The sequence below is a fragment of the Mauremys mutica genome, chromosome 8 (assembly GCF_020497125.1).
Source record: "Mauremys mutica isolate MM-2020 ecotype Southern chromosome 8, ASM2049712v1, whole genome shotgun sequence".
Taxonomy (NCBI): domain Eukaryota; kingdom Metazoa; phylum Chordata; order Testudines; family Geoemydidae; genus Mauremys; species Mauremys mutica.
In genome coordinates this window covers 3996294-4023237 of record NC_059079.1, presented here as the reverse complement: position 1 = coordinate 4023237, position 26944 = coordinate 3996294, and the positions used below count along the sequence as shown (strand labels likewise).

At 54.1% G+C, this 26944-nt stretch overlaps 1 protein-coding gene across 2 annotated transcripts in view; it reads left to right on the top strand.

Moving 5' to 3' along the window:
* The first annotated feature begins 7233 nt into the window (after positions 1 to 7233).
* The window catches only part of CCDC17 (coiled-coil domain containing 17), a 38710-nt gene continuing 18999 nt past the window's right edge, over positions 7234 to 26944 (top strand). The window contains exons 1-16 of one of the 2 annotated variants that reach the window (XM_045026997.1): positions 7234 to 7516; positions 11316 to 11468; positions 12389 to 12451; positions 13209 to 13338; positions 13769 to 13925; positions 14799 to 14921; positions 15858 to 15991; positions 16298 to 16429; positions 18046 to 18263; positions 19171 to 19253; positions 19817 to 20032; positions 20760 to 20982; positions 21326 to 21436; positions 21999 to 22156; positions 25946 to 26138; positions 26675 to 26767. In XM_045026997.1, coding sequence (XP_044882932.1) covers positions 7316 to 7516; positions 11316 to 11468; positions 12389 to 12451; positions 13209 to 13338; positions 13769 to 13925; positions 14799 to 14921; positions 15858 to 15991; positions 16298 to 16429; positions 18046 to 18263; positions 19171 to 19253; positions 19817 to 20032; positions 20760 to 20982; positions 21326 to 21436; positions 21999 to 22156; positions 25946 to 26138; positions 26675 to 26767 — 2388 coding nt within the window. In that variant the 5' untranslated portion in view covers positions 7234 to 7315. The remainder of the gene's footprint in view (positions 7517 to 11315; positions 11469 to 12388; positions 12452 to 13208; positions 13339 to 13768; positions 13926 to 14798; positions 14922 to 15857; positions 15992 to 16297; positions 16430 to 18045; positions 18264 to 19170; positions 19254 to 19816; positions 20033 to 20759; positions 20983 to 21325; positions 21437 to 21998; positions 22157 to 25945; positions 26139 to 26674; positions 26768 to 26944) is intronic. The other variant, XM_045026998.1, reaches the window with a different exon arrangement.

Below are 26944 nucleotides of genomic sequence, written 5' to 3'. Positions count from 1 at the left end.
GTGAGAACACAGCGCTTCAAGATGGTAACCCAAGCAACCATAATTTTGGCATTGGAGAAAGGAGACTGGCTCTCGGCCTTTGACCTACAGGACACTTACTTTCACGTCACTATCCACCCAGCACACAGGAGATTCCTACGATTCACTCTGGGCAACCTACACTACCAATACAAGGTACTTCCCTTCGGCCTTGCCATGGCTCCAAGAGTATTTTTCAAAGTACTGGCTGTTACAGTAGCACATCTTCACAGGCAGGGTGTGACCACATTCCCATATCCAGATGACTGCCTGCTAAAAGCACCAACATAAGACAAGGCAGTGCATGCTACTCACACCACTTTAACCCTATTTACAAACCTAGGGTTACAAACCAACCTACAGAAATCCATCCTGACCCCAACTCCACAACTAGACTTCATAAGGGCACACCTCGACTGTCACAGCATCAGCACGGCTACCCCAACCACCGTTTCTTGCCTTAACAAACCTAATCCTGGGGGAGGGATAGCTCAGTGGTTTGAGCATTGGCTGCTAAACCTAGGAGGGTGAGTTCAATCCTTGAAGGGGCCACTTAGGGATCTGAGGCAAAATCAGTACTTGGTCCTGCTAGTGAAGGCAGGGGGGCTGGACTCAATGACCTTTTGGGGTCCCTTCCAGTTCTATGAGATAGGTATATCTCCATATATTATTATTAAGAACAGGAGTACTTGTGGCACCTTAGAGACTAACAAATTTAATTGAGCATAAGCTTTCGTGGGCTACAGCCTGCTTCTTCAGATGCACAGAATGGAACATATAGTAAGGAGATATATATACATACAGAACATGAAAAGGTGGAAGTAGCCATATCAACTCTAAGAGGCTAATTAATTAAGATGAGCAATTAGCAAGAGAAAAAAAAACTTCTGTAGTGATAATCAAGATGGCCCATTTCAGACAGTTGACAAGTAAGACAGTAAGAGTAAGACACAGCCCACAAACGTCTGCCAGAACATGCCTACAATTTCTCAGACACATGTCGACTACTACGTTTGTTGTGAAACATGCCAGGCTGTATATGAGATGTCTACAAACCTGGCTACGCACTGGATACGTTCCTCAGACACTCGATCAACAGATGGCTTACAGTGCCCAGCAGAGTGAAAGACTCGCTCACATGGTGGACAAAACAAATGTCTGCTTAGGCGTTCCCTTCCAACAGGAAACCCCATTAGTTGCTTTCACCACGGACGCCTCTTTGTTAGGATGGGGGGGACACACCAGGGCTGATGGTCCCTAGAGGAGTCAAATCTCCATATAAATCTACTGGAGCTCCGGGCAGTTCAAAACACCTGCCATCACTTTCTCCCCCTGATCCGCAACAACACTGTCCAGATTCTCACGGACAATTTGGTGACCCCTATATAAATCGCCAAGGAGGGGCATGATCTTAACTGCTCTGCACAGAAGCAGTTCACCTTTGGCAGTGGTGCATCTCCAACAACATACACATCATGGCATCCTACCTACTTGGAAACCAGAATGCCACAGCAGATGACCACAGCAGGAACTTCTCACAGACGTACGAGTGGGAACTAGACCCACAAATTCTGCAACTATATTCCCACAACAGGGATTCCCCTCAATAGACTTTTTTGCCACGACCTACAATGCCAAATGCCCACAATACTGCTCCTGAGCAGGACTGGGACAAAACTCTCCCGGAGACACCTTCCTCATCAAATGGGAGGCCCCGCTCCTGTACGCCTTCCCCCCGATCTCCCCATTGAGTCGTGTCCTACATGTGTCAGATCACGAACCCTTGCCCTCCTGCCTCACCTACTGACCCAGGATACAGGACTCCTCCGTCACCCCAACGTTCCAACACTTGGTCTCAAGGCCTGGCTAATCCAGGGATGACAGAACTCAAAACATGCTTTTCCAAGGAGGTCCAAGGCATTGTACTTAACAGCCGACATTTCTCCACATTAAAAACATATGCACACAGGTGGAATAGATTCTCCGTCTGGTGCAGAGACAAGCAGATCATTCCACAATCAGCCCCATTACCCACTATCCTTGATTACATATTGACTCTAAAAAAATCAGGCCTCTTGACTAGCTCACACAGCGAGCACTTATCAGCCGTCACCACCTTTCACAACAAGGTGGACAGACTCACTGTTTTCACCCTGTCCACTGACTAAGCACTTTCTCAAGTGTATAGAGAACACTTATCCCACATTAAGGAACCCGACCCCTATGTGGGACCTCAACCTCGTTCTCTGTGCTCTAATGCTTTGAACCACTAGCGATTTGCTCATTCCATGAAGGTTGCCTTTCTAGTAGCTGTCACATCAGCACGAAGGGTGGGAGAGTTGGGTGCCCTAATGGCACACCCACCTTATACCACATTCCTCAAGGACAAAATCATCCTACACCCACACCTTAAATTCATACCCAAGGTCACCTCCCTCTTCCATCTCAACAAACCCATTTACTTACCTGTATTCTTTCCCAAGCCACATGCCGACAACAAGAAGGCGTCTTTTCATATGCTAGACGTACATAGAGCACTAGCATGCTATATAGAGAGAACAAAAACGTTGAGAAAATCATCCAGGCTATTTGTATTCACAACAGAACGATCAATAGGCCAAACCATTTCCAAACAGAGACTTTCTAAGTGGATCTTTAATTGTATCCAATTACGTTATCAAAATTACAATCTGCAAACTCCTTCTGGACTTTGCACACACTCCACTAGAGCTATGTCCACATCCATAGCCTTTCTCAAACATGTACCCATCACTGACATTTGTAAAGCAGCTACATGGGCATCGCCCTATACTTTCACCAAACATTATGCCCTGGAGCAGCAGTCAGCTGCAGACGCTCACTTTGGACTATCAGTGCTCTCCACCATACATACATCTACTCCAAAGCCCCTCCTCTCCACCGAGGAGCACTGCTCTTCAGTCACCTAAAGTGGAGCACCCACAGGGACGGTCCTTGAAGAAGAAGTTACTCACCTTGTGCAGTAACTGAGGTTCTTGGAGATGGTTGTCCCTGTGGGTGCTCCGCTACCCACCCTCCTCCCCTCTAGTTCGGAGTTTCTGCTCAATCCGCTGGGGTAGCGAAAGAACTGGGTAATGGTTGGCTGCGTGTGCGAGGCCAACTGGGGCATTGGTGCCACAAGTCTCTGACTAGAAGCGCAGGGCACCAAGACACCTAAAGTGGAGCACCCAGAGGGACAACCATCTCTGCACAAGGTGAGTAACCTTCTCTTTTCAATGATTTAACTAAACCTGTTTAAAATCCAATTTAAGTTAAGCTGGTGCAATTTTGGCATATAGACAAGGCCTTAGACAGCTACGCTTTGAGGAAAGGGAAAGAAAGAACAGCAAGGAATAGCTTTCCTTCTGTTTTTACTGACTTAAATTTCACCCACTCTCAACAGCTTTTCCTCTGACACCCAGAATAGTTTCCACTATTGCTGGGTCATTAAGGAAAAATATTGCAGTTGCTTATGGGTGAGCCTCTGGCAGCTGTAGAGGATCAGAGGCAAGGTGAACCCAGAAAATAGCTGGGTAAGTAGAGTAACAGACATCCCAACCCTAGTAACTATGAGGCTCTTGAAGAGTGGGCGAGACTTCAGTGGAAAAAGCTGCTTTGCCATCCCAGCAGCCAGACTGCAGACTTTAGGCCAGGGGTAGGCAAGCTATGGCACACGTGCCAAAGGCAGCCCGCGAGCTGATTTTCAGTGGCACTCACACTGCCTGGGTCCTGGCCACCGGTCCGGGGGGCTCTGCATTTTAATTTAATTTTAAATTAAGTTTCTTAAACATTTTTAAAACCTTATTTACTTTACATACAACAATAGTTTAGTTATATATATATAGACTTATAGAAGGAGACCTTCTAAAAACATTACTATGTATTAGTGGCACATGAAACCTTAAATGAATAAATGAAGACTCGGCACACCGCTTCTGATAGGTTACCGACCCCTGCTCTAGGCTGATCAGGAACCCATTAGCCAGAGATAGATACAAAATACAACAGGGTACAAGGATAGCAGTTTAGTAAGAATTCCAACCACTGGAAGAGGATGCTGGGTTTCTCACCAGTGGCACTGGCTTCTTAGATGAATTACTGTGTTGTTCCAAGGAAAGATTTGGGCTGTTGTGTGCCGTACACAAAACCTCAAGATGGTGTCTCCTGAGAACTTAGTCTGAAGTAAGTAAGATGGGAGGCACTGAGCATTCCAGAGGGATGAGTGAGTTGACCCTAAATGGTAGTTTGTCAGGCTCAACAAGCCCCCTTCTACTGATTAGCTGAGTCGAAGGCTCACAGTTCTGTAGAGCTCTTGGTACTGATCTCAGTCATACAGACTTCTGTAGCCTGCTAAAGAGTAGCTGAGGCATTGCAGGGCAGTGACTGGATTTTGTTTTGAATAGCTGTAATTTTAACTTCTAGGGGGGCAGAAAGGGGACAGCAGGGCCAGGCTCTTGCAGGCTTTCCCGTGTTTAGAGTGTCATCTTCAGGCCCTCAAACTTTTGCAAAGAGCTGTTAAATCTAGCAGAGGGCAATGAAGAATGACATTAGACATCTACAGGGGAGCTCAGCCTGCCAGAGACATTGAGGGGATTTGTAAAGGGAGCGTTGGATTCCTGTTGAACTCTCATACGTTCACCAACATGTAAAGGAATCTGAGGCCATGTCAGCTACATGAAGAAGGTTTTACCTTGGTGATTTCTCATTGCCAGCAGATAATTTTTTTGTTACTGTATGTTCTTCACTGTACTTCCACTATCCCCCTGGAGCTCAACTGCTGAAGTGACACTTTAACTGAGTTAATCGTCCTATTTTCCCTCCTTTGCTTTGAAAACCGGTTCAGTGTGTTGTGCATTGCTGTAGGCAACTGCAGAACAAGGGGCCTGCAGCTGCCCACATAAAGGCATTGGGAACTTCTAAATAAAAACTGCTGCTTAGTTCCCCATATGAAGTACGCAGAACCAACAGCCTCAGGGCTACAGCGGAGGTTAAAGGCCTGATGGGATAAAGGGATGTCTCGGTTGCATCATTTATAAATGTCTAATGATCAAGTCTATTCCCATTAAAACAAGGAAGGGAAGCCTATCCTCTCCCACTCATCACATCTCCCCACTAACTCGGTATGTCAGCAAGTGCCATGGTTCAGAGATGGTTACTGCACTCCCTCTCCTTTACAAAAAGTCTAGATGTCTGACTGCAGGAGAACAGCACTTCTCACTAGGTACTAATCATATCCAATGCCATTTATGATGCAGGACTTAAAGAAGCTGAGGTCTAAAGAAATGAGACATGGATAGTGGGGGATTTTGTTCCAGATGCATCTTTTGCACTATGCCAGCTTTACAAAATGTTGTTCTCCTCCTGAGCGAGGGCAAGTCATTTGTGTGGATGGGTAAATACAAAGTTTTCATCACTAAAAACATGGGGGCTGGTAAATTTTCATGACCATTTTTGCAAAGTTGCACTAGGTAATGGGAAATTCAATATGCACTGCCTTGGAGGCAGCAAGGTGGCCTGGGCGTAACAGAACGTGTTGTTTGGAACCGTTCCAGCAATGGGTGCTCTGCAAAAATATTCCTGTGATGCTTGTTTCAGTGGGGGTGTGGTGTCCTCTTCTCGGGAATCCGGTTCGGTCACATCCAGGCCTTGGCAGAAAATGGCACGGCCGGATCACTCACCTTCGTGAGCTGCTTGCATTCAGAGGAACCACACTGTGTCCCTCAAGCTCCTCCTAAGGTGGCCCCTTAGGCTGGGCAAAGGTTTTATTAAACTTTCTCTTCTGTACTTTTGTTTTGGGATCCCCAAAGGCTGCACTGTCTGTGCACCAGCCTGGGCAGCCCTTCTACACAACGAGCAGGGACGTTTTTCTCATTTTGGGGTGTCTGGAAAGCAGCGGGCATCATCCTCGCACCCCAGCTCCTGCCAGGCTGTCAGCTCTTTAAGGGAGAGTCCCTTGGATGGCAATTCCCCCCATAAAGAATCCTTAAAAGATGGCTTAGTGGGGCTTGTTGCTCCATGTGTTCCTGTCCCTCTCTCCGGTGTTGCTCTGACTGTCGAACCAGCTCATCTCCCTTCAGTGCTAGGAACCTCTTGCTCTGCCAGTGACCCTGTTACCAATGGCCGCCTGGCCAAACAAACAGGCCACAGCCATGGTAATCCTCCCGTTGCTAACAGACCTGGCTCCTCAGCTCCTGTCCCTTCCCCCTCGACACACCTGGGCTGGCACCACCCCCGGTTACCAGCCTAGCAACTGCAGCTCACAGCCCTGAAGCCAGAGCTCAGCAGTCCCCGCATGGGACCATTAAAACCAACTCGGCTGCAGAACAGGTCAGTCCTTGAATCGCATTCGCAATCTCAGTGGAACCATGTGGCGCGATGATTCTCTGCCCCAGAACTTGGGTTTGAGCGTTGGCCTGCTAAACGCAGGGTTGTGAGTTCAATCTTTGAGGGGACCATTTGGAGATTGGTCCTGCTTTGAGCAGGGGGTTGGGCTAGATACCTCCTGAGGTCCCTTCTAGCCCTGATATTCTATGAATAACTTAGAGGCTTGGTAGATGGCATTGGCAGGCAGCTGTACCCCCATGCCAGGGCAAGAATGGGCTGGCCTCCCCCACTCCTAGCCTGATGCAGGCAAGACCAAAAAATAAGGGGGAGGAGTAGTCATCCCATTCCTCCCCCACCCACAGGGAATGAGGCAGCAGGAGAGCAGGTTCATTGGAAACTTGAAACCCTACAAAAGTTCACTTGCCCCAGTTGCTGGAGCATCCCGGGCAAGGACATGGCTGCAGCATCTAACTGGGAAGAAGGAAGCTTGGTCTCTCCCCCACCTGCAAAGCAGCAAGTGCCCCTAGTAACTTTATTTCTGTTTTGTCCTGGTGTGTGTCTGTCTCCTTAGGGTCTCTCTTTCCAGCCCGGTGCCCCCCTGTCTCAGGCAGGGAGGTCTAGTGGACTGAGCTTGGGGCTAGGAGCCAAGCTCTAATCCCAGCGCTAACACCAGCTCCTGTTGTGGTCCCTTGGTTTCTCTGTGCCTCTATTTCCCCATCAGTAAAATGGGGATAATAATTAGAGCTGGTTGGGAAATTATGATGATGCTGAGCTGCCTCATGTTGGGGAGGGTTAGCAAGTTACCTTGAGGATGGAAACAGCCACCTAAACGCTCATCATCTGTTTATCTGACTCTGCTCCTGGGTTAGGTATTCGGAGCAGCTGTGACCAGCGGACCTGGGGGAAAGCCCCCCTAGGAGAACCAGGCACTTTGGGGCCCCTGTTCCCAGGCAGCATGATGGCCCTGAGGATTTTCCGCTGCCCGAGTTGCGACATGGGCTTCCGCTCCAAGCACCTGCTGGACAAGCACGTGGAGAAGTTCTGCATTGGCCGTCAGGCAGCAGGCGACTCCTTTGCTCTCAATGCCAGACACCGGGAGCAGCAGGGCCTGCAAGGGAAGAAGATGCCCAGGAACACAGAGACTCCAGACCACACGGTAATCAAAGCCTTTTCCTGTATCAAGGGCTGGTCTACAGAGATGTGCAGCTAACCAGGCAGCTACTGCTAGGGCAGACTCTGGATGCTGCCTGGTGTGGGAACTCTGGGTTGTCCTGCCAGCAGTGCTGCTCATTGTCTCCCCACTGGTAGCTAGACTCCAGAAATATGGCAAAGAAATGCCTTGGAGGGAGTGTGGGGAGGTTTTCTTCCCAGCATGCAGCGTGGGAAACGTCTTTGGAGCAGGCCCGAAGCATGAAAAGAGGGAAGGTTCCCAATTCCCTTTCTCAGCATGGTGCACCCGGCTGGGCTGGGCTTCTTCATCATAGACTTCGCTTACTGCACTGGGAACTCTCTCAGCCCTAACCCGAAAGACAGGAGGTGCCGAAGCCTTAGCAAAGAGACTTTTGTCCGCTAGATTTTTGAGTTCAAAAGGTGTTAACAAAACCAAAGAGCATGAAACCATCTGGCTAAAACCCACTCGCCCTCTGTCAGGTTCTCCTTTCTCAGAACTTGTGCTGTCATAAACCCTTTCCAGTCAGCCATAGAGTTTTCCAGGGCAGAAGAGACCTGAAATTCTAATGTACAAAGCAAGCAGGAAAAAGCACACTCTTCTGGGTGGGGGTGGGACCTTCATACATTAGGGAACAAACCCCCAAACCTTGGCAATAAATCATCATGAACCAAAAAAGGCCACAAACTCAGTTGTTTTTTCAGGTAATTTTTCATCTTGATTTAGTTCTAACAGTTCTGGAGCATTGGTTTCTCTCATCTGTTTAGAATCCCAACTATATCTACAAAATGATGGGGTCTCAATTAGGTGCTACCACTCAAGAAAGAGATCTTGGAGTCATTGTGGATTGTGCTCTGAAAACCTCCACTCAATGTGCAGCGGCAGTCAAAAAAGCGAATGGACTGTTGGGAATCATTAAGAAAGGGATGATAAGACAGAAAATATCATATTGCCTCTATAGGAATCCCAAGTATGCCCACATCTTGAATACTGTGTGCAGATCTAGTCGCACTATCTCAAAAAAGATATACTGGAATTGAAAAAGATTCATAAAAGGGCAACAAAAAGGATTAGGGGTATGGAGCAGCTTCCATATGAGGAGAGATTAATAAGACTGGGACTTCTCAGCTTGGAAAAGAGATGAATAAGGGGGCATATGATTGAGGTCTACAAAATCATGACTTGTGTAGAGAAAGTAAATAAGGAAGTGTTATTTACTCCTTCTCATAACACAAGAATTAGGGGTCACCAAATGAATTAATAGGCAGCAGGTTTAAAACAAACCAAAGGAAGTATTTCTTCACACAACGCACAGTCAACCTGTGGAACTCCTTGCCAGAGGATGTTGTGAAGGCCAAGACTATAACAGGACTAGATAAGTTCATGGAGGATAGGTCCATCAATGGGCCAGGATGGGCAGGGATGGTGTCCTTAAGCTCTGTTTGCCAGAAGCTGGGAATGGGCAACGGGATGGATCACTTGGTGATTCCCTGCTCTGTTCATTCCCTCTGGGGCATCTGGCATGGGCCACTATTGGAAGACGGGATACTGGGCTAGATGGACCTTTGGTCTGACCCAGTATGGCTGTTCTGATGTTCTTAATGTAATCAGGGGCTGCCTCACTGTGTGTATGTACAGCCCCTAACACAATGGGCATGAGACCTCTGGGAGAGGGTTTCCTCCCATCCCCTCCGTGTGTGTGTTCCCTCCCCTGCTGAGGGGACAGTGCGTTCACCAGCAGGCAGCCCGTGGAGACCCTGTGTTGCACTCAGCCATTGGGAAGAGAGAGAAGCTGTCTCTGCTAGACCTGCACTCTCCTCAGCTCAGCACTTGGCAGTGGGTGTGAACCCTGGCACGAACCAGCCTTGGAAAGAGCCGTTCGCTCCCCAAGGGAAACCTATTGTTGCACCAGGCTTGTCTGCTGAGTTGCTAGGAGATGGTGGCATGTAGGCAAACAAGTGGGTAATCCAGCCCTGCCCCCCTCCCAGTCCATTCCACAAAGCCTCCTGCATTTGAATTCCGCGGGCTGGGTGCAAATAAGCAGGACAGACTCCAGAAGGGATCCAGATTCAAATCCTCCCTCTGATTCCATTGTCATAGCTTATATTTCTACAGGGCTGTCCACCCTGAAGTGCTCTATAGCTCTGTGGAAAATGCAGCCACCTCTGGAGTGGTGAGTGGTGGCCAAATAGTACATGCTGCCAAAATTCAACACTCCTCTCCAGACACTGTTCTCACTGCAGCGGGTACCCCATGGGCTCTATAACGTTGATGCCGGGCAGACAGCACCAGAGCTTGTCACAGCTCTTAGATTGTCTGCAAAAGATGTTTCCCACTGATCTTAAAACAAATGGGTGTTCAGGTACCTTGCTGGGTAGGCACGATAAAAGAACTTAAACAAGCTGTAGAATTACCACGTCCATTCCCCAGATAATTGCTAGTTACAGCCTCACAGGCTGAGAGGTGCTGGTAGAGAAGCAGCCGGGTCTAGTGGTCTGAGTGTTGACCTGGGAGCCGTGAGCTCCTATAGACGTGTCTGTCTCACTGGGTTTTTATACTGGTGCCCATCGCTATGGGAATTGGATGCTTCTTAAATTCTAATCCTGGCTCTGACACTGACTGGCTCTGTGGACTTGGATGACTCACTTACCCGCTCCATGCCTCAGTTTCCCCACCTGTGAGGCAGGGATAATGGTAGTTGCCCACCTCACTGTGGGGCATTGAGAATTGATGAATGTTCAAAGGGGGCTTGGAAGATGCTATACTGGGCTCTATGCTGATCTTATGAGAGGCTGAGCCCATTTCACAGGCTTCCCAGCACCTCAGCCCTGCCGCCGACTCCCATCGCCAGGGCTTTCTCCATACAGCTTCCACTTCCTGCTGCTAACAGTGTATCCTAGCGCAGGAGGACATGTGGCTGTCACTTGGAGATTCAGCCCGTCCCTAGTCCTGAAGGGCCTCTTGGGGGCATATAGATATTTCAGAGGGAGATTCACCTGGTGTGTTGCATTTCTGGGAGGAGGCCTGGCTGCGGGGTGGGGCAGGTAATCAGATTTAGCTATTTTGCCCCATCTCTGGGCTAAAGCAACGGCCCCTTTAGGTGAGAACAGGGATCATCCTAACATGGAGCTGGACACATGGATACGAAGCCGGAGATTTCCAAAGGCAGCGGTTCTCAGACCGCGGTGCCCGTATCCCTTCCCTGAAATCCTGGCCCTATTGACATCCGTGGCAAAACTCCTCATTGACTGCAGGGGGCCAGGCCCTCACCCCTGGCGTAGGGGCTGCAGCCAGGTGGCACGAGGAATGGTTTAAAGCAGCAGTTCTCAACCAGGGGTCCGGGGCCCCCTAGGAGTCTGCGAGCAGCTTTCAGGAGGGCCACTAAGAAGGGGGCTGAAGCCTGAGGCACTTAACTTTGTGGGGACCCCTGTGGCATGGGGCCCTGGGCAATTGCCCTGCTTGCTACCCCCTAACGCCGGCCCCGGCTTGTATATGCAGATAAACAGTTGTTGTGGCACAGGTGGGCCGTGGAGTTTTTATAGCATTTGGAGCGGGGCTCAGAAGGAGAAAGGGTGAGAACCCCTGGTTTAAAGTACAGGGTCAGTAAGAATCCATTACAGCTGCCCGGATCCAAATCCTGGACATGGTAGACCCAGTGCAGGGTTTCCCAGGTCTTAGTCTGAGACCTGCTGCTCCAGGCAATGTAGCCACCCCCCCACACACGCACGTTAATGGGCCCGTGCGTTTGTCGCTCACCTGTGCTGGGCTCGTTTGCTTTCTGCTCCAGCGGCGGCAGCTGAGCGACCCGCAGGTGAGGAGAGTCCGTCTGGGACAGCAGCCACGGGACTTCCTGAGCGACCGCGAGAGAAACCTTCTCGGAGGCTATGAGCGTAAAGGGAGCCCCTCAGACAGCCGGGCCTTGAGGAAGCTGACTGAGGAGGTACTGAGTGCAAGCAGTGGTGACGGTTGGGCTGGAATTTGGAGCTCCCTGCTTCTCTACATTGGGTGCTCACCCTCCACTGTTCCCAACCACGGCTCCTCCATGCATCCCATAGATCCCCATTCCAAGGGCCCATAGACAGAATCGGGGGATGGGATATGGATGCTTCTGGCAACTCAGCATCCTGTATGGATGAGGGAGACTGCTGCCCCTTTCCACACACTCCTGGGATGCAAATCTGAGTCCTGTGGACTTCAAGGGCTGTTAAAAAGCAGCGCATTGAGGGGAGAGTTTCACTCCACCTGGCACGACCCCAGGAGTCACCAGTGCTGCTTTGCACGCCACAGCACTGGGTGGATGGGGGAGTGACCCTATGTGTTTCATGTACTGTGTGCCGGGTAATATCATGAAAGGACTCCATGCGTGTAAAACTAAATTAGCTCTTTATTAAGAGCACTATTTACAGAGGTGCTGCTACTGCAGCAAAGTGTATTCCAGCCATGGGCACACAGACTAACGGCCTGGTGTTTTCTCCAAACTCTTCCCTCCTGTAACCTGTGCTCCTCCCTCGGAGTTCCATGCAGGTTGCTACACTTTGTGTCCATAAGTGTGGCCCTGGGTTCTTGGCTGATGTATTTTGGGGCTCCGGGAAAATCATGGGGAGATTTGAAAAGCTAGCAAAAGACCCATGACATTTCTAGGGACATGAGATGTGTGGTTCAAGATTCAGTCATTTGTTTTGTACCTTTAAAGGGTCTTCAGGGTTAGCTGAGTTATTTCTGTCACCAACACCTTTGAAGGGGTTTAATGCATCAGCAGCCCCTAGCTACCTCTGGGTCCCTATCCTAGCTTTTATATTGTGCTGATACAAAAGGAGGGAACGTCTGTCAGGACATGATCACTTCTGTTTCTTTTAACAGTTCCACAAACTGAGGATGTCTCTGGAGGACTCTGTCCCTACTCTCCAGCCCTTGAAGCCAGAGGTAAACCCAAGCAAGCGGCAACTCTGTGACTTGGAAAATATGCAGGGAAGGGGAGGCAATTAGAACCCGTGCAGAGGAGGGTGGAATGCCTCGGACATTGGGATACAGAGGAGGCTTTTGGTCACTGTTCAGATCCTGCCCAGGTCTGCAGAGGCCTGAAGTCACTCCTGTCACTAGAGCGACTGGTTACATATGTACCTAGTTAAAGTTGGGGGGCAGCAGATGTGGCTCACAAACACGTAGCATAGACCCGGAGTTTGTGGACCCAACATCCTTCTCTCAGTGGATGGTGCTGAAGCCACTCCAGGGTGTGAGAGAGAGGAGGTTATTGGCAGGGCAGGATTTTCGGCTTTAAGAAAATCCCCGGGTCGTGAGAGTTGGCAACTCTGCAAACTTAACGAGACCCACAGGTGGCTAGAACTGCCCCAGTGCGTCCTGTCCCGCCTTGTTAGCTGAAGTGATGAGCCTCGCGCTGAACCCTGATTCTACTGGCTCAGCGTGGAGAGCAGGTTCCAGAGCTAGGGACACCCCCCCAACCTTGCTCCCAGCCTCCTCCTGTTTAAATCTGGGCCCTTAACCCTGTGCTGCATGTGAACTGGGCAGGCAGCATGTCTGTCGCCCCTCCCTGGCTGAGCTCGTCCAGAATGGGGTCATCTCCAGCACCCCATGGGCTCCTCCACCCTTGCATGGAGGTTGACTTGAACTGGCTCTTGTGGTATTGTGCCTTCTGCTCCTGTGGGCTTTGCTTGTCCTCCAGGAGGATGCCAGCCGTCGGATTTCCCACCGGCAGGGGTACAGGGAGCGGCTGCAGGAGATAGCAAAGGCGCACGAGCACCAGATGGCTGATATCCAGGCCAGGAACAAGCATCTGGAGCAGCAGGGAGAGGGTAGGAGGAGGGGAGCATGCACGTTGCCCCTACGCTGAATTCTCTCCCCTTCATACTTGTTCCCATGTAGCAGTGGGGCAGCGAGCCTGGAGCATCCCGGGAAGCAGGCGAATGCAGACAGGCAGCCTTGACACTGTATGTGGGCTGACACATGGTTCCATTGGCCCGGGCATCCCAGAGAAGAGGGGGATGTCGCTAAATGGATGGGAGAACCCCACACCCACCGGGTAGGGTCTCACACCCCTGCTGGGTCTCCAGCAACCAGAGCCGCCTTCAGCATCCAGGGATGTGCTGGAGCGAGATCTAGATCCAATCAGGTGGGAGGCAGGGAGACCAAACTGTGTTTGTGATGTGGCCTGGCAGAGAGGTGGGGATCCTGCTGGACTGACTGGAGTCTCGTGCGGTGAGGCTATCCCTGTGTGTCCTGCAGAAATCCGCAGGCGCCTGTTGGAGCTGGCAGCCAGCAACTCTTCCAGTGCGCACATCGAGCAGCTGCTGCTGGAGCTGAAGGCCCAGGAGGCGAAGAACCAGCTGGCGCTGGATGCTCTGAGAGACCAGATTGGGCTCATGCAGGCTGCAGACACGAGGTGAGGACCCAGCAACCCCCCAGCCTAGTGTGGGCGCAGTATGGCTCTGCTGGGGAGCTGGGGGAGCCCCCCCCCTGCTCTTTGGTCTCTTGATCCCCTGGCCTGGCAGGAGGAGTCTCACTTCTAGGTGGAAGGAAGAGCTTGTGTTGCTACCACGTGGAGGGGAGGGGAGTGGGGCTGATGCTGTGATCTGTCAGCTTGCAGCATCGTGATTCCCTATAGCACAGTCTCGCATACAGACCCGCTAGGAGCTGACCGGGCCCCAGGATGCTCCATAGAGTTAAGCAGTGCTGGAGAAGGGACGGTCACAAGTAGAACTTCCAGCAAGCAGGCGCATGGACCTCATGGGCCCAGACTCCAGACTTGGGTGCTGATGGTGGGTGCCCCGATCCTGGACGCTCCCTGGGCCCTGAGGCTCCTGAATTGCTGTGTGAGGTGTCGATCTGAGCCCGGCTCTGGAGTCAGGGGCTCTCCATGGCGATGAGGGGAGCTCTCAGGCACAAGGCTGAATGCAGAGGGGGAGGGGCCTCACCTTCCAGCTGGGATCTGAAAATACATGGAGAGGGACACACAGGGGCTGCTCCCGGCAGTGGGAGCTGCGGAGGAGACGGCCCGAGGCCGGTGCCAAGTGAGGTCAAAGCTAATGATATAGATGGGAAGGGAGGTGTCTCTAGGCCATGCGGGTTTTCTCTCTCCTGTCCGCCAAAGACGCAGAGATAATCCCAGAGACCTTTGGGCTCCTCAGTGTTTCCTGTCTCAGGGCAGCTCCTGCCGTGGGTTTGATTTAGGAGACGGGGCCAGAGGGGACGTGCCGGTGGCAAGCAGCGACCCAGGTAGATCTCTCCCCCCGCCCTGCTTTGGTTTTGTTTTCAGAAGCAGATTGGAGCCAGACAGCCGTACCAACGCAGCCGGGGCCGCGGAGAAGGCGGGCGGGAAGGTCTCCATCAGTCTCATCCCGTTCCCTCCGGCTGCCGGGCCCCTCTCCTCGGAAATCAGGTGCGCACAAGCCCAGCTGCCAGCGTCTCCACCGAAGCAGCGGGGGCCCAGCTAACACAGCCCTTCCGTAACTGGGGAGTCCCTGGTGCAGTTACATGGGGCCGCTCCTGCTGTGGATCTCGGGAGGGAGAGATGGAGATGGCCTTCGAGGTCCCGTCTAGCCCAGCATCTGGGGGCCAGGCCGGATTGGCTCTTAGAGCCTCCAGCTTAACAGCTCTCCACTAGGACTGTGTTGGGTCTGGGGTGGGGGTGCACGACGTGGGGCACAGCTTGGGTGCCTGTGAGGGGGGAGACACAGACGGAGGGACCTCTGGGGCCCCTATGGCCACGCACACAATGCTGCAGTGAGGACAAGCAACAGTGAACTGCCCTGAACAGTGCCTCAGTGTCCCCACCCTGGGCGGGGGGCCGCCACCCTTCGGCACACGCCCACGGCTGCATGGAACTGCCTTCGGAGCATTGAAATCAAGGGCCGTTCGCGGCCTGAATACCTCTGGGCCTCACGGACAGGGCACTGGAACGCAGCAGCTAAGGGGTTAATAAGTCTCTGTGTACCTGTGTGCGCTGTCTCTGCTCTCTGTCTGTCCCCACCTCCCTCTGTCTGTCTAACGGCTGGGGGGGGGGGTGTCTGTCTGATGCGTCTCTGCCCACCTGCTGTGGGGTTGTCTAGTGACTGCTGTTGCTGCCTGTCTGTATGTCTGCCTGCCTGGCTCCTCTGCTTGTGTGTCTGTCTGCCTGCCTGCTGTGGGGACGTGATTCAGTTTGTGTCTGAACGCTGCCAGCTTTGCATTTGCGGGGCTGGGGCTGGGCCGGGGTATTTTGTACCTACTGGGGCTGGGGCTGCGCTCAGTTAGTCAGAGCATGTCACCCCGGGCGGAGAGAGGCTCCCTCAGATGCAGGCTGCCAGGAGCCTGACTCCGTTCTGCTTCCCCTCAGAGCCCTGCACCTGGCCTACCTGCAGGGCGGAGGGAGCGACCCTGCCGTTCTGGCGCAGATGTACGACCTGCAGGTGGAGGCCACGGCGCTGGAGAGGGCGGCTGGGAGGCAGGAACACAAGGAGCGGAAGAAAAGTAAGTCCCTCCCGCCCCTTGGGGTGGGGGTTGTTCCAGGTGTCTGGGAGCCTGGGATTAGCGCACTCAGGTGCAGCATTAATGTCGCTGTGCACCTGAACAGCTGCAAAGCACTAACCCCAGCGGCCGCCCCACTTCTACCCAGCATGCCACAGGCCCCATGAAGCCAAGGACTCGGGTCTGAGTTTGAATCCTCCCAGCCGGCGCCTGGCAGTGGAAGGTGTAAGTCCCTCGTGCTCTCTCAGCGCCCCCGGCACAGCTCTTCCCGTGGGTAACTCTGAGCGCCTCCCCTTGCTGTGATTGCAGAACACCAGGCTGCCGGCGCTGGCCCCCGCGGCCTGGACGCAGAGCTGCTGGCTGTGGAGCTGGAGAATCAGCGGCTGGAGGACGAGCTCTTTAAGCTGAAGATGCAGAGGGATAAGAGGAGGGCGGATGACGGTAGGCGGGGCCTGGCCAGCCTCTCTCCGCAGCACGGAGCAGGTGTCGCAGAGGGATCCCCGTGAGAGCCTGAATGGGGCTGGCTGTTGGTGGCATCCCAGCGGCTGCAGCGCAGTGGGGTGTGGGGTACCTTTGGGAGAATGCACCCGTCGCCTCCGTGAGATTGTGGCCAAGAGCTGCCAGCTGACGCCGCATCTCAGCCTCCATCCGGAGGCCACAGCAGGCTGCACAGCTAGAGGGATCTCCTAGTTTGGCTCCGTTTCCATGACAGTACCAATCCCAGGGTGTCCTGGAAATGTGCTGCCCTTTCCCCTGGGCTGTCAGCCTTCCCTCTGCACCGTTCTGACACCTGCCGGGGCTTGGCCCGGTGTGGTCTGTGTCCCCCTCCCTTGCTGGCTGTGGGTAAATGTGTAAATACACTAGCCATCACTGTGAACATGACAGCAACCCGCCCCTTGCCAGGGCCCCAGGATTCAGCACCCGGCTGAGCGAGGGTGTTCTGGTCAGTGGTGGTGTGTTCCTTGTGTGGTGCCTGTGTTGAAGCTTTGATAGCACAACGTGCTGGGAGAGGGGGCTGTTAATGCATCCTGAGATGCATGTGGGGTCCCCTGCGGACGCCACACAGAGGGAAAGAACCTACTACTGCTGCCAGTTATTGGTGTCACTCCCTCAGCTCTAGTGGTGGAGGCCTGTGCTTCAGGGCTGAAGGTCGGAGGGTCAGTCCTTGCCAATGACCCATGGTGTGTGTGGGGGCATTAAATAAGCCATGCTAATTATTGCACACAGCTGCTGGCGGGAGACCCCCGGCCTGCTATGCATATAGTGTAACTCAGATGTTTTCCAGTTACAGTCTCGTAAAACACCAGCCAAGCACTATGTTAATTAACAGCAGCCCTGTCACGGGAGCTGCTGGCCCGATGGCCCTGTGCAGCACCAGGGGAGGGAGCTGATACTGGTTGCAGTATGTGCTGCGCTCTCCTGTCTCCTGCCCATCACCCCTGATGCCATGACAGAGCACCAGCTTGTGGGAAGCTGCAGGCATGTGCAGTAGGGCAGGTGCTTGGCTGGGGTGGGTGTCCCTGCACATCTATTAGTGTTTATCTTTCCCTGTCCCTGCCCCCCGTTACTGTGACATCTGCTCACTGGGCACGAGGACATGAAGGGTCAGTGACATCCTCGTAGGTCCCTTTCCTTGCGCCCCCCGCTCAGTTTCATACATGGCCCTGCCCTTCGGTGGAGAGAACGAAGCGGAGGAAGGACTTGCTGGCCAGAGAGTTGCTGTCTCCTCCGTCAAGGAAAGGCGGATGCCAAGAGATGAGCCTCGTGCCGTGCTCCTGATCTGCAGCTCTGCAGCTGGGAGCTCTTTCCCAAGAGCTCCTTGTGCCCAGCTGTGTGAGCGTTCTCCTGGGTGCCGGGCATGCTGGGGTTGCGGGGCAGTGTGGGGGGAGCAGGGATCCGTCCAGTCACACCCAGTGAAGATGAATGGAGAGCCAGCGCAGTGAGCGGGGCATCTGGGCTGCCTGCTCCTCTCCCTCCCTCTGTGGCCCAGGACCCACGATGGCACCCTGTGTTCAGGCAGTGCGCCTCCCCTCTCCTTTCTGGCTCCCTTCCCCCAGGCGCTCTGGACAAAGAGCTGGCGGAGCAGCAGCGGGCGCACGCGATGGAGATGGCTCAGCTGCACGCCGAGGTCGGGATGCTGAGACGTGAGGCAGAGAGGATGCAGCCACGACGGGCTGGGAGGAGGTCGCCACCCATGCTCCCGCCGCCGGTGGCCCCGCCCCTGCCACCTCCCCCGCCCCTGCCTCTGCCAGGCCTGCGGGAGCTCCCCTTCATGGTGAGTCCTTTCCCCGGGGATGGGGCCCACAAGGTCTCCTGTTGCCTTGGTAGCTGACTTTTAATGTCTCCGGGAGACAATTATGGGCCTGAAACAATCCAGGATCTGGCCCCTCCTGGTGTTCCAGTTCCTGACTGAAGGAAAGCTCGTGTGCAGACCAGCTCCCAGGTTGTTTCTGCTCTGGCTTCCTGAAGAACATAACCCCCCAGCCACATCCTGGTGTACCGGTGGCTCCCAAGTGCCCAGACCCGGCATGTGCTAATAGTTCCCATGGTGCTTTGAGTGCCCTCCAGTGGCAGCTGTAATTACAGTCCTGCTCACTACAGGAAATACTGCCTGGGCAGCAGGATCCAGAATCCCTCGCAGGAAGCTGGGTGTGACTGTGGGTTCAGAGCACCTGGTGGATGGTTAGCTGTAGATCCCCAGGTGTGTGTCTGTCCTGACACTGACAGCTACACCGAACCCCACGTGTGCACAGCATGCCACTTGTCTCCAGGTCTCCACATGGCAGGTTAACATCTGCATAGCCAGAAATGTGACGGTGTCATTGTCCCATCCACCCTGCCTGCTCCCTGCGCATCCCTGACCACTTCCACGTGTCATTTTTGTCACGGTGGCCTCAAGTCAGCACTTAATCATGGGCTTCATGTTCAGCAGGTGAGTAGAGGCATTTAAAAACTAAACTGGAGAATGTACGAGGACACCAGAAGGAACGATCCCACTAGATCACATACTTAACCAGCCTTTTCCTTCTCTGACCCCGATTTGCCCTCTGGCAGGGCTGGGGCTCTGTGGGCAGCAGGTGAGTTCTAGCAGTCACGGCCCGGCGTCTGGCTGATCTCCGCTGCTGTTTGTGATGCAGGGGGGCCAGTCTGGAAGCTCTTCATGCTATTTCTGCCTGTTGCAGGACCGAATGGGACCTCAGACCCATCTCAGCAGACACTTGCTGGACCCTCCCGACGCCCTGGGACCTGCTCCGTATGACCCAGCGTACGTGTCTTGTCATTGGCCAGCCAGCCCTACATCCCATAATCCTTTGCTGCAATTCCCACTCCGCTTTGTAGGAGGCATCGGGAACTGGCCATCATGAGTTGCCCCGGCGGGTTGAGAACATGCTGACCAGGCTGCTTCAGCAGGAGAAAGGCAACAGGGCACGAGAGAGCTGGTTCATGTCTCTCCAGCAATAACTGTTAACAATCCCTGTTGTAAAACTGCAGCTGCTGCTCTCCACCTCTGGAGGAAGCCAGGCATCAAATGCTTCCTCTGTGTAGTAGGGTCATTGCAACACTCTCTCTTCAAAGGCTGCTGCTGGCAAATGACCCACACTAGCAGGGGGAGCTTCCCCCAGATACCCAGGAGCTTTTCACTGCAGTTAACATCTGCCTTCCGGAGTGTGCCCAGTAGCTAGAGCAGAGCTCTGGATATCAGGACTACTTGGTTTTATCACCAAGTCACTGCTCCGCTCTGTGCCTCAGTTTCCCCATCCAGGGATGCTTGTGCAGTGCAGAGGGTTCTCCTCACCTGTCTCTCTGCCTCCTCTCCCTCCCTCACAGGGCCGGCTTTGTGATATTCTACGATTTCCTGCTGGGCTTGGACCCTACCTTCTCCCAGGTTTGCCTGGTGGCTGGGCTTTACCGTAATGGGCAGGAGATGGGCAAGCCAACCCCTCTCCCTGTCGCTTACTGCCAAATGGGCCAGTCCCCACCGTATGTAGTAGATGGGCAGAGAGGCAACAGTGCAATTCTATCGGCTAAACAGCCGGTCCCAAGGTGAGCTGCGCTGGCAAACTCCTGCCGCCTTCTTCCTGAATGTATGGAATGAATTAATCCTCTTTTTCCTGCCCTGCTACACCGGGTGTCTCTTTAACTGGTGCTTGGGAACAGCTGGCCAAGGAACACTTTCCCTCCATGGACAGCATTGCAAAATCAGCTGGGTGTCATCTGCTTTCCCTTCCCTTGAGGCATCTGGTGTTGGTGACTGTTGGAAAAAGCACCCCAGACTGGGTGGGGCCGTGGTTTGATCTGCGACAACAGATCCTATGTTCTTTTGTGCAGCGTTGCTACAGCAAGGGTGCCCGAGCTTCGTCCCACTGGGCACTGCCGCTCTGATGGTTGGCTTGGTTAGCGTTCCTAGGCAGAGCTGCTAGAATGTCTTTGCTGACCTGAGGGGTGGGGTGGGCGGTGGATTTCAGTCCCTGTTTGAGAGCCCCCGCCAGGTGTGAAGTGAACTGATTAGTGCTGTTTGGGATGTTGTGAACACGCGGGAGGCTATCGATTACCGTTACCCAGAAACCATTCCCCCTGCATGGTAAATGTGTGTGGTGCTTTAATAACCAGCCCCAGTCCCTGCCCTGGAGAGCTTACGCTCTGAACCAGGCAATGCACAGAGAGCAGCTCGGTGAGGGCAGGCTGTGAAGCGGCTGCGGTGAGGAGGGAAGATCTTCCTGCTTCTGTGACACCTCTGTCCATAACGGCTTCCCTCGTCCCTGCCTTCCAGAGTCCGGCCCTCAACCTCCATCGCTCTGGTGATGGAGCTGCAGGCCTCTGGGGGCTTCGACGCCTACGGGCAGGAGATCCAGCGCCTGGCCTCCCGGGGATGGGCCAAAATCCACCTTTTTGACCAGCTCCACCAGCTGATCAGCGGGCGATGGAAGATTCCGGTGCGGTTGCTTCCGGTGCAGCCGGGCCTCACAACGGAACAGCTGAACGGGATCCCTCAGGTGTGTAGGGCCTTCCTGAGATCCAGGACACCTGCCCTTCCCCCTCTCTGGGTCGTTCCCTCCTCATTCTGGGGCGAGGCTCTCGTGCTGTTGCCTTCGAGGTCAGTTAGTTATTCGCTTAAAGCTTCAGCAAAACCCCTGCAGCCCTTACTGGGCTCGGCAAGTGTGGAAAAAACAAACCGTCGCCCTGTTTTTAAGACTGGGCTAGAGCAAAAAATGGTGGAGGTCTGAAATGCAGAACAAGCTGGCTACTCCAGGCCTTGCATTGTCCAAAGCCAAGTGATGATACCTCTCCAGTCCCAGACCCGCCCTCCAGAGACCTGACCTCTGGCTCCTCCCGCAGGCTGGCAAGACGGAGCTGTACCTTCGGGTGGTGAATGCGAGAGACGCCGACATGCAGTCGATGGCCGAGATCGACCCTGGCAACGCCGCCATGTACCAGTACCCTCCCACGGTGAGCAGGAGCCCTCCTGCGTTTGATGCCAGCAGTGGCCTGGACAGCCCCCTGCTTAGCCTAGAGCAGGAAGCTAACACGTGCCCATGAGGGCTCGTCTCCTCAGGCTGGGTTCCTTGAAGTGTAGGAAGTGCTCTGGTCGCCGGGTTTGTTGCCGGCCTGCAATGGCACATCTTCCTCCGGGATTCCATTCCCCAGCTCTGCCCACGCGCTGCCCATGTCTGAGAGGCGCTCGGCTAGCAGCACGGACTCCACCCTGTGTACGCGTGCCTCGGGGTTCGCTCCCAGGCAGGTGTCGGAGGGTAGGTTCCGTGCAACGCCTCCTGCTGTTTGAGGTACAGCGAGGTGCTCTGTCTCCCGGCAGGGTCTTTCTGCTCCGCTCCTGCTTTCAGATCCAGGGCTCGGAGATTCAACCCTGCCTGCCCAGTGACTCCTCTGACAGCATCATGTCCCCGCTCCTGTCCGTGTGGCATCGCCAACAGACAGTTATTTCTGCAGCAGGAGTGGCCCCTCCATCCTGGCTGCTTTCTGTAATTAATGTGCTTTCTGCTCTTGATTACAGGTGTCCAGTCGCACAGCGCCCCCTGCAGGCAGCCTTCCAACCCAACGCCCTTCCCACCCTGCCCCCACCGGCCTGTACCTTTCTGCTTCTCCTTACACTGGCTTTGTTGACCCGCCTCCTATTCAGGAGCAGCCCGTCCAGCACAAAACTAGTCAAAGGTGAGAAAGGGGATGTTCCAGCCCTTCCCCCCCATTCCAGGAGTGGCCCTCCGGGAATGGGATTTCCCTTCCCCTAACCCTGAGTCAGGAAAATGATCAAAATGTAGTATTAAAAAGGGATGGAAAGACGCATAAACACAGCCCAAGAGTCGTGTGTGTGTGTAAATGCGCCTATGTGGGTTTGTATAATTAATACATGGCACTACGGGGTGGTGAAAGGGTTTTATCAGCGCTCCTTTGGGGTGGCTGCATTACTCATAGGTGACAAGCTCATCTGTGAGTTATGGGACCAACCCAAACAAGTTCTAGTAATAGACATGAGTATTTGTATTACGGTCAGGTCCACGGGCCCCAGGCAATCGGAGCCCTGTTGTGCCAGGTGCTGTGCAGATGTATCCAAAGAGAGTTCCCTGGCCAAAGAGCTTATCATCCAAATAGACAGAGACGGACAAAGGGCAGGAGGTACTGGCCCACGTCACGCTTCTCTGTGTTCTGTGCATGCCTCCCATGTTGCAGAAAAACTGTTTTAGGAATTGTAATGGGACTTCTTCTTGTACCCCTCTACTTAAAAAGTCAGGCACCGCAGAGGATACGTCTACACAGCAAAAAAGACCCCTTGGTAGCAAGAGCCCAGGTCAGCTGACTTGGGCTTGCGCTGTGGGGCTAAAAATAGCAGTGCAGATGTTTGGGCTGGGGCTGGAGCCCGGGCTCTGAAACTCAGGTAGGAGGAAGGATCTTGGGGTCCCGCCTGAGCCCAAATGTCTACACTGCTATTTTTAGCCCTGCGGCGTGAGCTCGGGTCAGTTGACCTGATCTCTGAGCGCCTTTGCTGTGTAGACGTGCCCTTCGTTACCACAACTCCCTGTGCGCAGGGCTTGAGGGGAACGAATAATGAAAGTTAGTAAATCTCAAACACCCCTAGAACAGTGCTCCTAGATATATAAGCCAGGGGTTTAAAGCAGGATACCTCAGGCCCTTCCAGGGCTTGCAGCTAGTGCTGGGTCCCTCAGAGGGGAAACCTGCCTTTCCCAGCAGAAGCAAGCCCCCATTTCCAGCCTGCCTGCCCCCAGATAGCCGACATTAAAGCCGTGGCGTTGTTTGGCTGCAGGTGTCCCTGGGGTGGAGCTAAATGTTGCCCTGCCTGGGCCTCAGGCAGGGGGAATTTTTGGGTGGGAGGAGAGAGGTGTTTCTACATTTGAGGCAGGAGAAGGAAACGCCTCTCAGGTGGGTTGGTTTTGTAAATGTGAGCGGAAGTGCTGGGGAGGGGGCAGAGTGCAGGTGAAGGAGGCGAAAGGGCAGGAATGTTAGACACATTTCAGCCAGCATTTCAGGGAGGACTACTTTTCGTATCCTTCCACCTGTAACATTGAGACTCTTTGTACCACGAGTCTGTTTGTATTTGCAAGGTAATTAGTGTAATTTTTTAGGATTCCCGGCTCAATCCAGCTGCCATTGACATCAATGAGAGTTTTGCCTTTGAATGCAGTGGCAGCAGGTTCTGGGCCTTTTTGGACTGTGTGTTCTGTGAATGGTTTGAATATGTCCCTTTTGGGGTCACACTGAGTTTTTGTTTTTAAAGGACCAATTTTTTTTCTTTAAAGGCCTTTAAATCCAGCCATTTGCACGTGTAAATTGACAGAGGCTAAAACCCAGCACTCACGATTGCAGGCAAAACACCCACGACTGGCAACTTTGCTTGAGTACAGACTGTGGGTCAGGGCCGGATTCTGTGCTCCGACAGGATTAGCACATGGCATGATGGGTAGTTTCTGTAATTTGCATGTGCAAATGCCTGTCTAGGTTTATTTGGTCCTGTCTCAGCACAGGGGCTGGACTAGATGTCCTCTCAGGGGCCCTTCCAGCCCTGCATTTCTGTGGTTCTGTGACCGTGCGTACTAAGCCGTGCTTGCCAATGCACGACGCCTGGCTTAAAGAAAGAGCCGTAGATTCATTACCAGCTTGCAAATGCTGCAGACTGTTTTTTCTCCCAAGTTCAGGCTGCTTTTCTGTTCTGAGCGGTAAGCAGCAGCAGCAGCAAGATCCTCAGCTGGTGTTCATGAGCAATCTGCGTCGTTCCTGGCTCTGCACAGCTGTGCATTTTCCTCTGGTGAGGTAGAGCCTTCCCCCACCCAGGCTTTGGAATATGCTCCCCTCGCTTGCTCTGACAGTGCTCAGGTTCATGGGCCTTCCCAGCACACGGTGAAGCCCCCAAGGCTTTCTCCTGGGGATAGCGGAGCTGAAGGTCGGGGCTTGGTGTTTTGGGGGTCACTTTGACATTAGGTTAAGATAGACCCTACCCGTTGGCTGTGTGCGTAGATTTTCCATGTGGGCCTCCAGGCATGTTCTGATGGGCGTGTGAATAACACCAGTAACGAGGGGTCCCGGGTTTGTGGGATCCCAGCCTGGGGAGAGTCCAGCTCCTCTTTCTCACCTTTGGTGGTTTTGGCCCCGGCTGTCACTGCTTAACAAAAGCTGTCTCTGATTCTCCGAGGTCTCTCTCTGTCTGACGCTGACCTGCTAATTTCTCCTCCCTGGGCTCTCTGCTCGGGGTGACCCTGTCTCTGACACTGATCTCAGCGTCCCCGTACTGCAAGCATCCCCGCCTTTGCTGCATGCCTTCTCCCAGGTCTTCTTTGTAGGTTAGCAGCTAGTGCCCTGTCCTTCCAAGCGCACGTGGGCTGGGTCTCATTGGCTGCCCTGTCCTTCCCACCTACATTGGCGGGGGCAGCCCTTTCCTGGCTCCGTAAGGAACCTCCCGGTTACCCTTCTGTCCTGCCTGGGATGGAAGGGGCTGTATAAATAGCCACCACGTGATGATGCCAGAAATGTGCCGGTGCTAATTCAATGAGCCCCGCGTTCTGCAGAGCAGCCTGCAGCGTATCCCTTGTTCCGAGTCTGCCCCATAGCGCTGGCCCTCAGCAGGCCAAGGGGTCAATGCTGTCCCGATGGGCCATGCCGTGCCAGCAGCACATCCCAGGCTTTCTCTTTCATGTCCCCGCCACCACCTACGAGCTGCTGACTCAGGGAGGGAAGCACAGGACAGCACCAGGCGCCCTGACACCAGCACATACCCCTGCGGGCCCCGCGTATCCTGGACACTGTACTGCAGCCAGCTTGGCCGCTCCCTTCTTCCCATCCCCCTTTCCTCCCCCTCACCCGCACTCTCACTTTTGGGTCCTGGCAGGACCCCAGAAGCTCAGGGATCACAGACCACTCCAAGGCCCTCGCAGGTAAAGACTGTTGGATTGTCTGGTTCTTCCCGTTGGCCGCCTGTCTTTCTCCGGGCTGCGGGTGTTGTCGCAGCAGTAGCTGTGGGGCTGGGGACAGTAGCGGGCCGTGCTGTAGCATGGTCGTTCTGTGGGGCTGCTGCTGCTCAGAGCTGAGCCCCATGCACAGCCAGCCCCCTGCCCCTGTTGTTCGACAGGTGACCCCAAATACATCCCTGGAGTGATAATGAGAAGGCTGGCTGCTGGCCGCCCTGTCCCCTGGTTTGGCATTCGCAGGACCCAGGTCACACAGCTGCAGGCCGCGAGGCCGGCGTCTCTCGCACTGGCCTGTGCCGGTCCCGTTTGGGTAAGGGGCGGTGGCCCAGAGCATAAGGGTGGCCACTGAGCTCTCCAGCCCTGAAGTGAGACAGGGAAGGGGGCTGGGGCCTTTCACCACTAGGCCTCTGCTCCATCTGTGCCCTCCTGGCTCTTGGAGGGTCCCGCTGCTGAGCCAACCCTCCCCTCGTGAGGCTGCGGCAGGGCCCAGCATGCAGCAATCAGTAATCAGGCCGAACCCTTCCAGGCATGGTGGAGCAGCCCTTCGGGGCGGGAAGTTGACGGAGGCCCAGGAACGCAGGACACAGCCCCAGCAGGGAGATCCCAGGAATGATGACGACGCAGGGAAGAGGTTGGGGTTCGTCATAGACCGGGTGAAAGGCGCCCCGCTGGGAGACGGGGTCCTCAGGCTGACTGGCTACCACCAGAAAACGGGGCAGGTAGGGCTCACCTCTGCATCTGTGCGTGGTCACTGCCAGGGTGAATGCACCAGCTGCCAGATCCCCAACCCCCTGGAGCAGCTGGTGAAGGACTCCCACCAGGAGCCGACGCTGTTGTGCTTGGGGAACGGTGAGTCTGAATTTGACTGCACCCCCCGGCCCCTGGGCCAGGGCTAGAGGGGAAGGTGCTGGAGAGAGGGATTATTTCCATGTCAGATGGGGCCGTTCAGGGGTATCCCGCACTTTGCTAGCTCTAGGCCTTCCTAAGAGGGGAGGGAGAGTGGCCCGTTTGCCACCATAGGGCATAGAGAGGACAGCAGTTCCACCCCCACAAGAACCAGAACCTCCAGCCCCATTTCATCCCTGCTCTGGTCCCTCCACCATTCAGATGGGAGCAGATCACTTGCAGGAGGCTATTGCTTAATCGATCCCTGTTGCTGCTCTGCAATGAAAACCTGCTCCACAGTCTGGAGTATCACTCAGGACTTTACGGCTTCCCCTTGTTGATAGGTTTGTGTGTCTGTCTGTCTGTCCAGGTGATCAGCACCAGGGACGCCGGGATGACCTGCTACACTACCCCTGTGAGATCCAACATTAAACTCGGCTACTTCATATTCGGGGAGCAGGAGGTAGCTTGACAAAACTTTGGGGTGTCACTTAAGGGGGGGATCCCCAAACTGAGGCTTTCACAAGGTTGCCGAGAGTCCTTGGCCACAGAAAGAGAGCAGGGGAGCCCTGGTCCAGAATCAGTGACACAAGTTAAAATGACCCCCCTACCCCCCGCCAAGCTGCAGAGCAGCCGGGGA